This window comes from Capra hircus, chromosome 13 (genome assembly GCF_001704415.2).
Source record: "Capra hircus breed San Clemente chromosome 13, ASM170441v1, whole genome shotgun sequence".
Classification (NCBI taxonomy): Eukaryota; Metazoa; Chordata; class Mammalia; order Artiodactyla; family Bovidae; genus Capra; species Capra hircus.
Window position 1 is genome coordinate 61,218,439 of NC_030820.1, and position 12,533 is coordinate 61,230,971.

Here is a 12,533-nt window from a genome sequence, read left to right on the forward strand (position 1 = left end):
TCAGTAAAATAGGATTTATAAGGTGTAGACAATATCCATCACAGCAAATAGGTGTTGAAGAAAAAAAAACAAACAGAACTGGTTCCCTGACCCCAGGCTTTCTCACTTTGTAACACATACTCTCCCAGACTGGACTGTGGGTTTCCGGGGGCCCCTCAGAGACCAGCTTGGTGCCAAATCTGAGGTGGGCAGGTGAGGGGAGGTGGGAGAGGGACAGGGCCACGACGACACTGCCCCTGCCCTCTTCCCTCCCTTCCTCGAACACCTGCTGGGTGTCGGGCCTGTGTGAGGCACTGGAGACACAGCAGCAGAAAGATGGGGGTGGCTGCTGTCCTGGGGGCTCATGCTCTAAGGAGCAAGAAACCAAACAGAAGGCCCCAGGCTCTCTCTGGGGAGAGCCTTGTGTGCTTGTATCCTTGATCCCTATCCCTGCAACCCCTCCTCCTCTGGGAAGTCCTCTCTGATGGCACAAGCTCAAGGCCCCAGTTCTGGACCACCCTCAGTGGAGCTCCCCCTGGGGAGGGGGAGTCTAGAGTGGGCACTGTGCAGGAGGGAGGCAGGGTAGGGTTTCTGGAGGAAGTAGCCCATGGAAGAAGCCTCCAAGAACAACACTGAGAAGGTCAGGGGGCAAATGCAGAAGCCCTCTAAGGCGAGCAGGGCACAGGAGCTGCTGGGGGTGAAGTGTTATCTGTCAATGCCCCCCTACCAACCCCAGCAGTGGCTATGATCCAGCTGCAGCCCTTGGACTGAGTTCAAACCCCCAAACTGAAGCCAAACCCTCCCAAGGCCTCCTGCTGGGCCCTCCTGGCAGTGCCCCACCCCCACCCCATCCCCAGATGTTGCTGCATCAGCTGTGCCCTGGCCTTGGCACTTACTGTCCCCTCTTCTCGGGACACTCTGTGTTCCCTCCCACTCCAGGGCTTTGCTGAAAGGTCACCTTCTCAGTACGACCTCCCTGCCCCCACTCTGACACACTGACTCCTTTACCCAGTTTTCCAGAGTGTTTATCACCTTCTCACATGTTTTGTCTGTGGTCTGTGCCCAGCCCCCCTTGTCAGCTGCCCCAGGTGGTTCCTGTCTCTCCAGAAACCACAGCCCTCTCCCTCTGGTGAGGGCACCCCATGTCTCCCAAGGGTGAGCCTATGCCCCGAGCCCAGCCGGTCAGCACAGTCCATCATAGCAATCCACGATGGGCCCACGGAAGTCAGTCCAGGGGCGTCTGCAGAAACGAAGAAATACTCTCCCATCAGCCCAGGAGTTGTACAGCTCACTCATCAGGGAGCCCCAGCAGGGCTGACAGGCCAGGACAGACCAATCCCCCCCAAATCCATCCGTGCCTAAATCCAAAGAAAGCCCTAGACTTCTCGTTACAGGACCCAATGATTTCCTTAACTGTGAAAGCTGGCTGGAGGCAGGTCGCATCATGTGGGCCTGGTCTGGACTCTGAGTAATCCACGGTTCTGCCCCTGGGAGGGCCCAAGGGAATGGAGCCTCCTCCTGCTCCCCCACCCCACCCCGGGGCTCTCTCCTCATCGTGGCCCTCCCTAACTCCAGGAGAAGCCAGTGGCAGGGCCCACCGCCAGCACCCTAGCACAGCCCTGGCCCAGAGACCTGTCTGTCACTGTCTGGGGAAAGAAGGAATAGGGAGAAACATTAGCATCGCAGGACAGGGCAAGCGGGGTTGCAATCCACTCACAACTCTTGTCTCGCCCACCGCCCTCTCCAAAGACAATGTGATTTAAGGGAGACACGGTCATGGACCCAAACCCATGCCCGAAGGAGCAGTGCCGGGGGAACAGGTGCAGGGCCTTGCTGCCTCCTGACCTTGGGCACAGCCCGCCTCCCTGGCTCCTCTTATCTGCAGTCTAGGGAGTTGCCGCTGACGCCCTCTTGGGCTCCAACACTTTATGACCCTGTGAAAGAACCCAGCTGGCCCCATGGGCACTTGGAGTGCTGGAGTTGGGCCTTCTGGGGTGCAAGCCTCCAGGCATGTGACGTGGAGCTGGAAGTGACCCTCTTGTCTCCCCTGGTCCTGACCTGCATGGCTGTGCAGGAAGCCCCTCCAGGGTGGGCACCCCACCCACGGCCAGCCTGCCGGAACCCAAAAGTCATGCCAGCAGGACAAGATAGCCCCCAACCTGTGGCTTCAGTGACAGGGACAAGTGCGGTGCGGAACCACAGGGAAGCAGAGGGAAGGCACCCCTTCTGAGCATTCCCACAAAACCAGGCCTCCCGGGCGCCGGCGAAGGGCAGCTCCCCATTCTGGGCAGGACACAGGGCCCACCACCTGGGCCCGGAATGCCTCCGGGCAGGGAAGGACTGCGTGCCCATCTATGTAACGTGGGGCAATGTGCTGCTATTCAAATGGGGGAATTAGTGATGAATGGGGGAAATTGTTCCTCCTTCTGTCCAGTCTCCAGAAGGAGACAAAAACCCCTTTTACCTCGGCAAACAATGCCCTTATGTGGGCGCCAGCGCCCCGCAGCCCGCACAAGCCCGGCTCTGTGCAAGCCGCCAATTGCCACACCGGGCCCTGGGGCCACAGCCAGTGGCACCCTCTCCCAGGGGCGACCCTCGCTGGCTCCCAAGGAGGGCTGGGCAAGGGCGCAAAGGTCTGCTGGCCCATGGTCCCAGGGTGTACATCCATATGGCCCCACGGGTTCTGGGTGCTGGCGGCCTGCTACGGCCAGAGGTGTGGCGAGGCAGGCAGAGCCTCCCTTCTCTGCCAGCTTCCAGGCAGGGGAGAGAAGAGAGCATCAATAATTCACACACACCAGAGACGAGCTGGGGAGGAGGTGGGGAAGCAAGAGTGCTGGAGCCAGCCAGCGGTGGCGGCGGGGGCTGGGGCTGGATCTGGAAGAGCCAGTCCCTGCCCCCCCAGCCACGTGGCTTCGGGCTGCAGGCTGGGGGCACCGACTCTGCTCTGAATTTGGGGTGCGCCAGGCCAAGCCAGGCCAGGCATCCTCCTGCTCTGACAAAGGCCTGCGGCTGGGCTGTGTTTACATGATGCATAGTTCCCTGGAGCGCCAGGCTCCTGGCAGGCTACCCTGCTCTTCCTCCCGGAAGGAAGGGGGAGGGCCCCGGGGTCAAATGGGGGACACTGAGGAGCTGGGTGAGGTGGTGTCACTAGGACTCCCCCATCCTGGGTGGCGGGGACACACTGGGCACCTACCCCACAGCTTGGCCTTCAGACCCCCACTGCCCCTAGCTGCCCCTCATGAGTGCCACCCTGCTCCATCCCTGTGGTTCCAAAGGCCTGGCCCAGTCCTGCTCTCCATCTGGCCTCCATTCCTGCCCCCTAACCACCCCCAGCACCTCTATTCCACAGCATCCATCTTCCTGATCAACCTTTTTTGACTCATTCCTTAAGCTGGTGTCAACACCTGAGGCCCTCAGAGTCCAGAGTGGCGCTGTCCAACAGACACTTAATGTGAGCCACATAAGGAATTGTTAATTTTCTAGCAGCCATATTAAAAAAATGTGAAAAGAAGATAAAACAGGTGGAGTAAATTTTAATAATCTATTTTATTTAACCCAATATAGCCAAAATATTATCTTTTCAACATGTAATACTATGTTAAACTTGAGCTATTTTACATACTTTTTCATAGAAAGTCTTTGAAACTCTGCGTGTATTTTACACACATGGTACGCCTGAGTTTCATGAGCCCTTTTCAATAGCAGTCTGTGGCTCCCACATTAGGGCACACCCAGATTTTTGTGATGTTCCCCCTAACCTGAAATCACTTCTCTCAGTGCAGGGACCCTGGAGTCTCGGTCCCAAGTTGCAGACGAGAGCTTGGGTCTTGGGGCAGGTAGCCTGAGCAGGGCTGGCAGTGGGGACGGGGTTGGGGGCTGCCTTCAGTGGGGGTGGGCACCAAGTATGTGCCAGGTGCCAGGCAGTCTCACTGTGCCTGCTTTGCACCCCGCTTCCCCTAGAACAGACAGCAGGAAGGAACCAAAGGCCCCCAGGAGGAGGAGCTCATCATCACACAGTGTGAGCAGGACACAGACAGGCCCCAGTGTGGCCTGAGGTCCCGAAGCACCCCCAAACCTAGTGCTCTTTCTTCTCTGGCCATGGCTTGCCCAACTGTACTACAGGACAGCCCTCCACCCTGCCACTGTCCCACTCTTTGCAGCCCCCTCCCCAGTAATACTGGCCAAATGCACCCCGAGGGGAACACTCTCTGTATGGACCGAGGTCTATGTCTTCCCAGGGCCAAGTTTCCCTGGCACCACCCTCAAGGACAAGCACGCGCAGTGAGAACTCAATGCTGATTCAGTGTGCTAAGCTCCAGCTGAGAGAGCAGCTCCCCTGCATTCCCCTGCCCCAACCCCACAACAAATGATGTGTTCAGAGCAAACAGAATGACTTCGGACAACCGTGTGTGAAGGAGTCACAGGGCAGGGCCCTGGCCCCGGAGCCTGTATGCTTGTGTACAGGCCTTCCACCAGCCTGCCCAGAAGCCGGTCTGGGTTCGGTGCATCCCAGTCCTTAGGTCAGAGTGATGACGCCGGTGGCCCTGGTTACTTCCTGGTTCCCGGGAACGTCACCCTTGGACAGGCTCGGATGGTGATGCCTCTGGGGCACACCCCTTCCCCGGCCTCCTCTCCCGTACGGCTGGCCTGCCTCCATAGAGGGTCAGTGGGCAGCTGAGTCTCCATGGATCCTGGGCTGGGGAGGGAGGCAGGGCTCTGACACCCCAATGGCTGAGCAGGCCTAGGCGAATCTTCCGGGTGTGCAAGGGATCTCCTTTTCTCTTTCTTAGCAGGTGAACTTCACCTCTATGGGCCTGGACCGTGTCCTGCCCTCACCAGGCATCTGGAGGCCTGTGAGGGCCTAAGACCCCGGCAGGCTGCACAAGGCCAGGGCTGTGTGGGGCCGGCCTGCTCCAGGGATAAAGGGATCTCTCGGTGCTGTCTCCTAGCCTCCCTTACCCCGTGGCGGCCAGAGACCAGAACAGCTCAGCATTGTCTGAGCTGCCTGCAGCCCAGATGATGATGGACACTTTCCTGTGACCTGGGACTGGGGGGGCAGCCCACAGCCAATCCCCAGAAGGACTCGGGTCCTAGTTCTCTGCTCCTGGTGGGGGAGGATAAATGGGAGGAGGCCACCGCCACCACCTCTCCATCCGGTGTGGATTTTTGGAGCCTTGAATAGGAGCTAAGAGCTACTAATCTAGAAAGAGTGAAAAAGTGACCCGTAGCCAGAGAATGAGGCCCAGACATAGCTTCCAGCCTCACCTGAGACAGGCGGGGTCAGGACCAAGACCAGCAGGCATGGGGGAGGGGAGGCTCAGTTTAAAAGCCCACTGCAGGAAGCCATCCCAGGGAGGCCAGAGCGAAGCAGTCACAGTCTTCCCTACATGTCAACAGTGACCAGGGAGGATGCCCAACCACAACTGTCAGGGCCACTGGCAGCAGGCTGCAGCAGGCCATGAAGCCTGGGGCCCCTACTGGGGTGGGCACCATGGGCAGATAACATGTGAAGTGGATGAAGCTCAGGGGCAAACATGGGTGACTGCCTCTGAGCCTGCCTGGCCTGGCCCCGACCCCACTGGCAGGATGGCCTCTTGCCTGTTCCCTCAAACGAGCAGCTCCCACCCCTGGCTGGGAACACTCCTGAGCAGCCTGAGTGCCCACAGGGGCCAGCATCCAGTGGGTAAGCTGCTGCCCAGGTGCCTTCTCCTTGGACGGCAGTGCTAGCTTGCAGCCACCAGCATGGGAGCTTGGGATGGGTCTGGGAGATCTGCAGGTCCTCGGAGACATAAGGTGCCCCCACAATCCCTGGCACATGTGGGTGGGAAGTGGGATGGGAATTCAGGAGATGCTAGAGCAAGCTGTGAGCACACAGGTAGTGAGCTTGTAAAGAAAGCTGTGGTCAGAACCCCATAGGGCTCAGTGGGCAGTTGGGATCGAGAAAGACGATGGAAGGATGAGGAGACAGGATTGGACCAGGTGAGGCAGCGAAGGGTCCAGAGAATGGGGAAGTGAGGAGGACCACTCAGTCTTTCAAAGGAGGCCCCTGACCCACCTCCAGCCCTTCAGCCTGTGAGTGCCAGCTAACCATGGCCTCCCTCCTCCAGCTCTTCATCAGGACCCCCTACACCAGCCTGGCCACCTCAGAGAAATGATCCCATTCCCATCCAACCTGGCCTTCCCCATCCACACATCGTCCGGTTCTCACCAGCCATCCAGTGAGGGGGAGTGACTGGCCACACAGCAAGATGGGAGTGTGTCTGGGGTTGGGGCACACTCCCCACTCAGACCTGCCCTGTGGACACCAGGGAGAAGCCCACGACGGGGAGAGAGGCAAGGACAGGAGAGGCAGCATTGCTGTAAATATGGAGCCCTGGGCAAGCAAGTCGCACACCGGGGCCCCCAGTGATTGCCCCTACTGTCCAGTTTGGATTTCAGGCTAACGGAGGGCCCCATCCAAGGGCAGCAAGAGCAGGAGGCAGGAAGCCTTGGGCCTCTCACAAAGGGCTCCTGAGACACACCAGGATTAATGGCTGCAGTCACCCAGGGCACACTACAGACAGAAGCCAGGGATCAAAGGTGAGCAACTTGCTTCAGACTGCACTGCAGGACCAGCGCAGGCCAGGACCTGCTCAGGGGAGCCCTGGCAGGGTGCCAGGGGCCACCAGCAGGGAGTCGTGTCCAGCTGAGACCCCAGGCCCAAGAGGCAGCCTCATCTCTCTTGTTCCTCCTGGAACCCTCAAATGCCAGCCCCTCAACTGGCTGGGGCCCTCTCTCCTGGCTGAAGCTTGGGGTTACCAGGAGCTTCTGGAGACACGTGACCCAAGAAACCCCCTATCCTGGCATTCAGCATCTTCCTCTCCTCCCAGCCTCCTCCTGACATACTGCCCAAGCTTCCTAGGCTGCTATACACTTGCCTGAACATCACACTGTGGCCTTCTCTGAGGCGCCTCTGCTGGTCCCCCAGCTCTGCCACGGGCTTCTTAACAGCTGTTCGCTGGGCACCTGCTCTGAATCGAGGGCTGGGGATAAAGCCCAGAAGAGGACGCTTGGCCCTGAGGCTACTCCATGCTGCACGGTTTGTGATAACGAGAAAGAGGGGCTGGAACACCCTTCCCCATCAGTGGTCCAGACTCAGGCTCTGGGGTCAGAGACACCCTTGTGGTCACATGGGGTCTGGCCAAGTCACCTCCCCCTCTGTAGGAAAGGCCTAGTCACAGCTCTGAGCTCACAGCCAACTACCATCAGCACAGAGTTGAGCTAAAAGTGGGCTCAGCAATGGGGCTTCCAATCACCGGAATAATTGGACCACCTTTAAAAATGTGGCATCAGTGCAGGGGAGAGGCAAGACAACTTCTAGGAAAAAAAGGTGACTCCAACACTACGTGATCCCTCCTCCTTTGTTTTTTTTAAATAAAGAAAACAAGACTGATTACATACACAGAAAAGACAAAGAAAAACATGCCCCAAACACTGATAATTTTGATTGCTTTTTTTTTGCTCCTCTGTTTTTTTTCTATTATCTACAATGAATGTAATAGATGTAAAAAGACATGTTTTTTCAGTGACACATCTCCTGCCCTCAGACAGCTTACAACCTGGCAGGGGTCCCTGGTTCTGAGCGCCTGCCCCTCTCCTGCAGACTCTTGGAAGGGACAAAGCCAGGAAGGGGTTATCAGCCTCCTGGGCCATAGGGCTCAGTATTCACATGACAGACCCGGTGGAGAGTCCTGAAAGAACCAAGGGCTTAAGCCAGGACCCTCAGTGCCTCAGTCCTGATGGGCCCTGGAGGGGAGGCTCCAGGCGTCCAGGCAGGAAGTTTTGGCACCATGTCCCCCGGGGGAGGCAAGCTGAGGTTCAGTGGGTCCCAGAGGCCTGAGACTGGAGGGGGCCTCTCATCTGACAGGCACTAACAAGAGGCCCCCAGCGGCCCCCCAGATCCTACCCAGCACCACCACCCCTCACCCCCACCCCCACCATGACCCTGCAGGAAGAAAGAAGCAGGACCCTGGGTTCTGCCCTGGCGCTGACTTCCTGTCTGCCCGGGAGGTGAGTAATGTCCGCTCCCCACCCCCCCGCATCCCTTCTGGGGGCCAGGCTTCACATTTTCCGCTCAGGAAGGGGCAGAGCAAGAGGCCTGATGAAGCACATCAAGGGGAAATGGAAGAAGGAGAGGGCCCTGGCCTAGCCACGCCTCTGACGTCCAAGGACACTGGCTCACCTGCCCAGCCTGCGCCCCTGTTCACTTACTCATTTAACAGACACTCCTCCACCTGCTTTGTGCTGGGCACCAGAGAACTGGCTCTCAGAGTGCTTACTCAGGATCTGAGGAAGAGATGGCCATCAAACACATCATCCCACTGACGGGGCATAACTACACACAGGTGTGCTGTTCAGTCCTAAGTAATGCCAGACCACAGCATCTCTGGACACGGTCTCAACAGTTGGCTTTTTCCAACTGTCCTCCTCTCTACTTTCTAAAGTGCAGCCCCTGGGCCAGAGTGTTTTCCCAGGCACCTATGATGAGACCAGGGTTCTGTTCGGACTCCAAAGAAAGTCCAAACCCTCAGCTGGTGCTTAGTGCTGGTCTGGGGGGACCTGGCTATACGTGGACTGGAAGCAGTGGTGGGAACAGCCTGGATCACTCAGCCCAAGAAAGCAGTGCTCTGATTTTCCAGGGGGCAGCCTCCTCTAGTCCCCAGACTCCCATGCCCATCTTTTCTGGGGAACCTCACACATGGCCTCAATGCCTGCCAAAGAGGAAAGAGGACGGGAGCGGCCTTGGCATCCCCCAACTCTGGCCAGATGGCCCCAGTTCTCTCACTGATCAGCAGTTCCCTCCTGAGCTGGGGTGAGAGCCATGTGCTCACCCACAGCAGCTCTGCCCTGAAGAGGAAGCACTCTGGGGCTCCCCAGCCAAGCACCCCTGCTGTGATGTCAAAAAGCTGGGAATGGGGTCCATAAAAGAGCTCTCTGATGTGAGGCCTCTCGGGTGGTGGCAGGCTTGGGGATGAACGCACCACCAAGCACTCTCCCACTCCTGGTGAACCGCAGACAAGCTCCCGGGAGTGAGAACCGGCCTGATTCATTCCTGGCCTGGGCCACAGGATCTGCCTCGGTTAAAATTTGAAAGAGGAAGAGGTAGAGGAGGTGGTGGAAGAGAAGGGCCCCAATACATCCACCAACAGGTGTGAACCTGTGCAAACTGCCTGGTTTTTTGAAATGCTCTGGGCTGCACTCCTGGCCAGCAGAGGTGAGATGCTCCCTGACACAGCCCTGGGAGCCCCCACATTTTCTGGCTAAAAGAAAAAGACCCAGGTGCTCAGGCTGGGGAGGAGGGCCGAAATCCCAGGAACAAAGAATCCAACTTGGCCCCAGCAAGGAGCCGACCTCTATCCCCTCTGGCTGGTGTGCTTGGGGGCGGGGGTGGGGAGGGAGGGACTCAATAAATTCTGGTTCCTTTACTCATCTGGGCAACAGATATTCAGCAGCCCCTATAATGTGCCAGGCGTGCAACCAGAGTCACCAGGGACAGAGCAGAGAGCAGGATTCACGTGGTCCACCCCTTGCAGAGCTCACAATGGGGGCCTCAGGCATGGAGGGCCAAGGGCCAGAGGCTGAGCACCAAGCTGCCCTGGGGGTTGGTGTGTGCTGGAGAAGCCTCTGGATCAAGGCACAGGAGCAGGGAGTGGAGATGTGGAGACCATGGAGGGTTGTGGCTGGATTCAGACAGAGCCCCCGCCTGGCCTGCCCCTGCCCAGTCCTTCCTTAACAACAGGGTACAGGAGAACACCCTGAGGACCCTTCCAACTCTCACTGATGAGAACGGGTTCCCAGTTCATGTCTGTACTGCAGGCACCTTCAAAGAGGGGGCTGGGGGTGCTAACCAAGGACTCCAGGCCGGGTCTGTGCCCAGCCCAAACCCCTTGGGAGCCCATCGGTCTGGACAGACATGGTGGTCACCACCAGAACTAGGACCAGAAGGGCAGTAGCGATGACCAGGTCAACTGGTCTCTCTGGGCCTGCGATCCTCTGCACTGGGTATGGGTCGGCCTCTGGCCGGCACATCAACCCACGGCCTCCAGACACAGGCTGTGATGGCATAATTAAATTGATGGTATCATGGTCAACACCATCCTCCCTGTCTCCAGCTCTGGCTGCCCGCCCTGATGAACACCCTCGCGCCGTCAGCCGACCTAGGCCCAGCACCCACAGCCAGGAGGGACCTGGGCAGCTGGGTGGGGGGGGGGTCAGGGGAAGACGTGTGAAGACACCTGGCTTGGCTCTCCCACCTGGCTCCTCCGGGACCAGCTGCGGGGATGCACTGATCCCATTAACCCTGTAGCTGAGGAAGCCCCGTGACCCTTCCCCCCTTGCCCCGGACCTGATACTGGAGGCCCCAGATCACCAGATCTCCCTGGAAAGTGTCTCTGCCAGACCTGAGCCCCCAAAAGGTGGCTGTAAGCAATAACAGCATAAGAATTGTTGAGGATGAGCTGGGGACCATGGCCCCCATTCAGTCCTACTTCTCGGGGGTGGGGATGGGGGGGCGGGGTTATAAATAAATGCTCCGGATCCTTCTTGGGAAGGTATTGTCCACAGCCTTGGGCTGAGCTTTGCTGGTGTGGCCCTTGGGTGTGGCCCTCAATCAGCTCAGATGAGGTGGGAGGCCAGCTGCTGGGCACATCTCACCCCAGGGCTCCCCCACGCCAGCACGTGGTGCCCCCACCCGTGGGAACGCTGGAAGGCGGTGCTGGTCTGGGAGGCAGCACGAGGGGGTCGTGCTGACCTCCTGAGGCGTCAAGGGACAAAAGCCTTTTCTTTCCTAGCAACCTCGCACCCCATTCCTCACAGAACCACACCCGGGGCTCCCCAGCCTGTGGATGGGCCACCCCAGCTGTCTCTGTGCTGGGCCTCCTCCCAGACAAAGCCAGATTTCAGGCCTCTGAAGGCTGTAGGGAGGCAGGCACGCGGGTTCCGCCATGGAGACGAACTTTGACCCAAACTGCAAGGCTCCTACTCCTTATTTACTCTGTAAGGCTAACCTATTTCGCAGAGTTAACATTACACCCCTTTTTAACCCTGCACCTTCCCTCCCACATTCCAGGCCCCGACCTTCGACCTCTCCTAATTGCAGCTCTACACCCCCGTTCTCTCCAGCTCTTCCCCCACCCACCTCGTGTCCGCCCGGAAAATCAGAGCCCAGCCCAGGACATTCTGTCCACAGGTGCCACTGCACACCCACAACCAAGTCTAACTGAGGTAGGCCCAGTTTGGGGGGCTCAACACAAGAGTGCCGGAGTAGACCTCTGGGGTCTGACCCTGACCCCAACTCTCCCACCCCAAGAAGATGCTTCTGTTCCGAGGGAGGCTGGAGGAGGCTGCCGGGCTTGCCTTGGAGGCGGGGGCGGGGGGGGGATGGGGGTGGCCAGGGCCAGGGCAGATCTGGACAGCTCCTCAGCCAGCCCACCTCCTATCCTGAGGGGCCGGGGGCACACGACAGACAAGCACAGTGTCTGCTCGCTCACCAGGGACAGGCAGGGACCCTGTCTCAGAGCCTCACATCCGGGCCACAAAGCCTAACTCCTGTTTTCACGATTGGGAGGCTGGACTGTGCTGGGTCAGGCACACTGTTAACCTTCCCAGACCTGAATCATGATAACTTTGAAATCCACATCCCACCAGCATGTGAGCATCAGAGCAGACAAACTGGCAGGATGTGGCTAGGCTGCCAATCCCCGAAAGGGCTCTGAGCCGTTCACCTTTGAGGGAAACAACTGCTCTTCCTGGAACTAAGGGCTGGGGCAGGGGGGCCCATGGAGATACTGAGAACGCTGGGGGCCGCTGTCAGCCTGAGCCTCGGCCACCCCTGGAGGCTCCAGCCCAGAGTCCTAGGCTCCTGGTATGGACACAATCCTTCCCCTGCTGGCCACGAAGGAACACTCACCATCCTCTTGACTGTGGAGGTTTTGTGGGCTCCGCATCCTCTCGTCCTGGCTGGGACTCAGGCTGGAGGCCAGGTGTGGGTCAGCTGACATCCATGTGGAGTCATTCATATCAAAATCTTCACTGCTCACAGAAGTTTCATCCTGATCAGGGACAAAGAAGGTGGGCGTTGAACAGGGACGGGCTCTCTGAAGCCTCTTGGCAGCATACAGGGTGAACCCAAGGGCCCGGGGGTGTTTGAGAGTGCCCCCATAGGCCATAGCGCACCCCCAAACGTTGAGGTGGGGACGGGTTTCTCCCCCTGGCCTCCCACCCATGGAAGTGGCTGGGGCTCTGGTTCCTGTCAGAAGCTGGGGCTGAGGGCCGGCGCTGGCTGTAATTGAAGACAATTACGAGGTCTCGCATCCTGTAGGAGCGGGTGGCAGGGCCTGGCTCTTACCCCTGTGAGCCAAGGTTGAAGCAGGCGCCGTAAACAAGGGCCACTGCTCCCTACTCCCTGCCAACAGCCTTGGGAGAAGGATTCACTCCACATAGGGCCAGGCGGGCAGACGTGGGCAGCAGGACACGTCGGGCACTGCCGAGGCCAGGCTGACGGCCCCCACCAAGCC

The 12,533-nt window shown here is 58.7% G+C and overlaps 1 protein-coding gene across 3 annotated transcripts in view; it reads right to left on the reverse strand.

The window, feature by feature from the left end:
* Nucleotides 1–12,533, reverse strand: part of NOL4L (nucleolar protein 4 like) — a 132,348-nt gene that overhangs the window by 15,744 nt on the left and 104,071 nt on the right. For all 3 annotated transcript variants that reach the window (XM_018057704.1, XM_018057706.1, XM_018057705.1), the window contains one exon: nt 11,927–12,068. In XM_018057704.1, the coding sequence (XP_017913193.1) occupies nt 11,927–12,068 (142 nt within the window). The remainder of the gene's footprint in view (nt 1–11,926; nt 12,069–12,533) is intronic.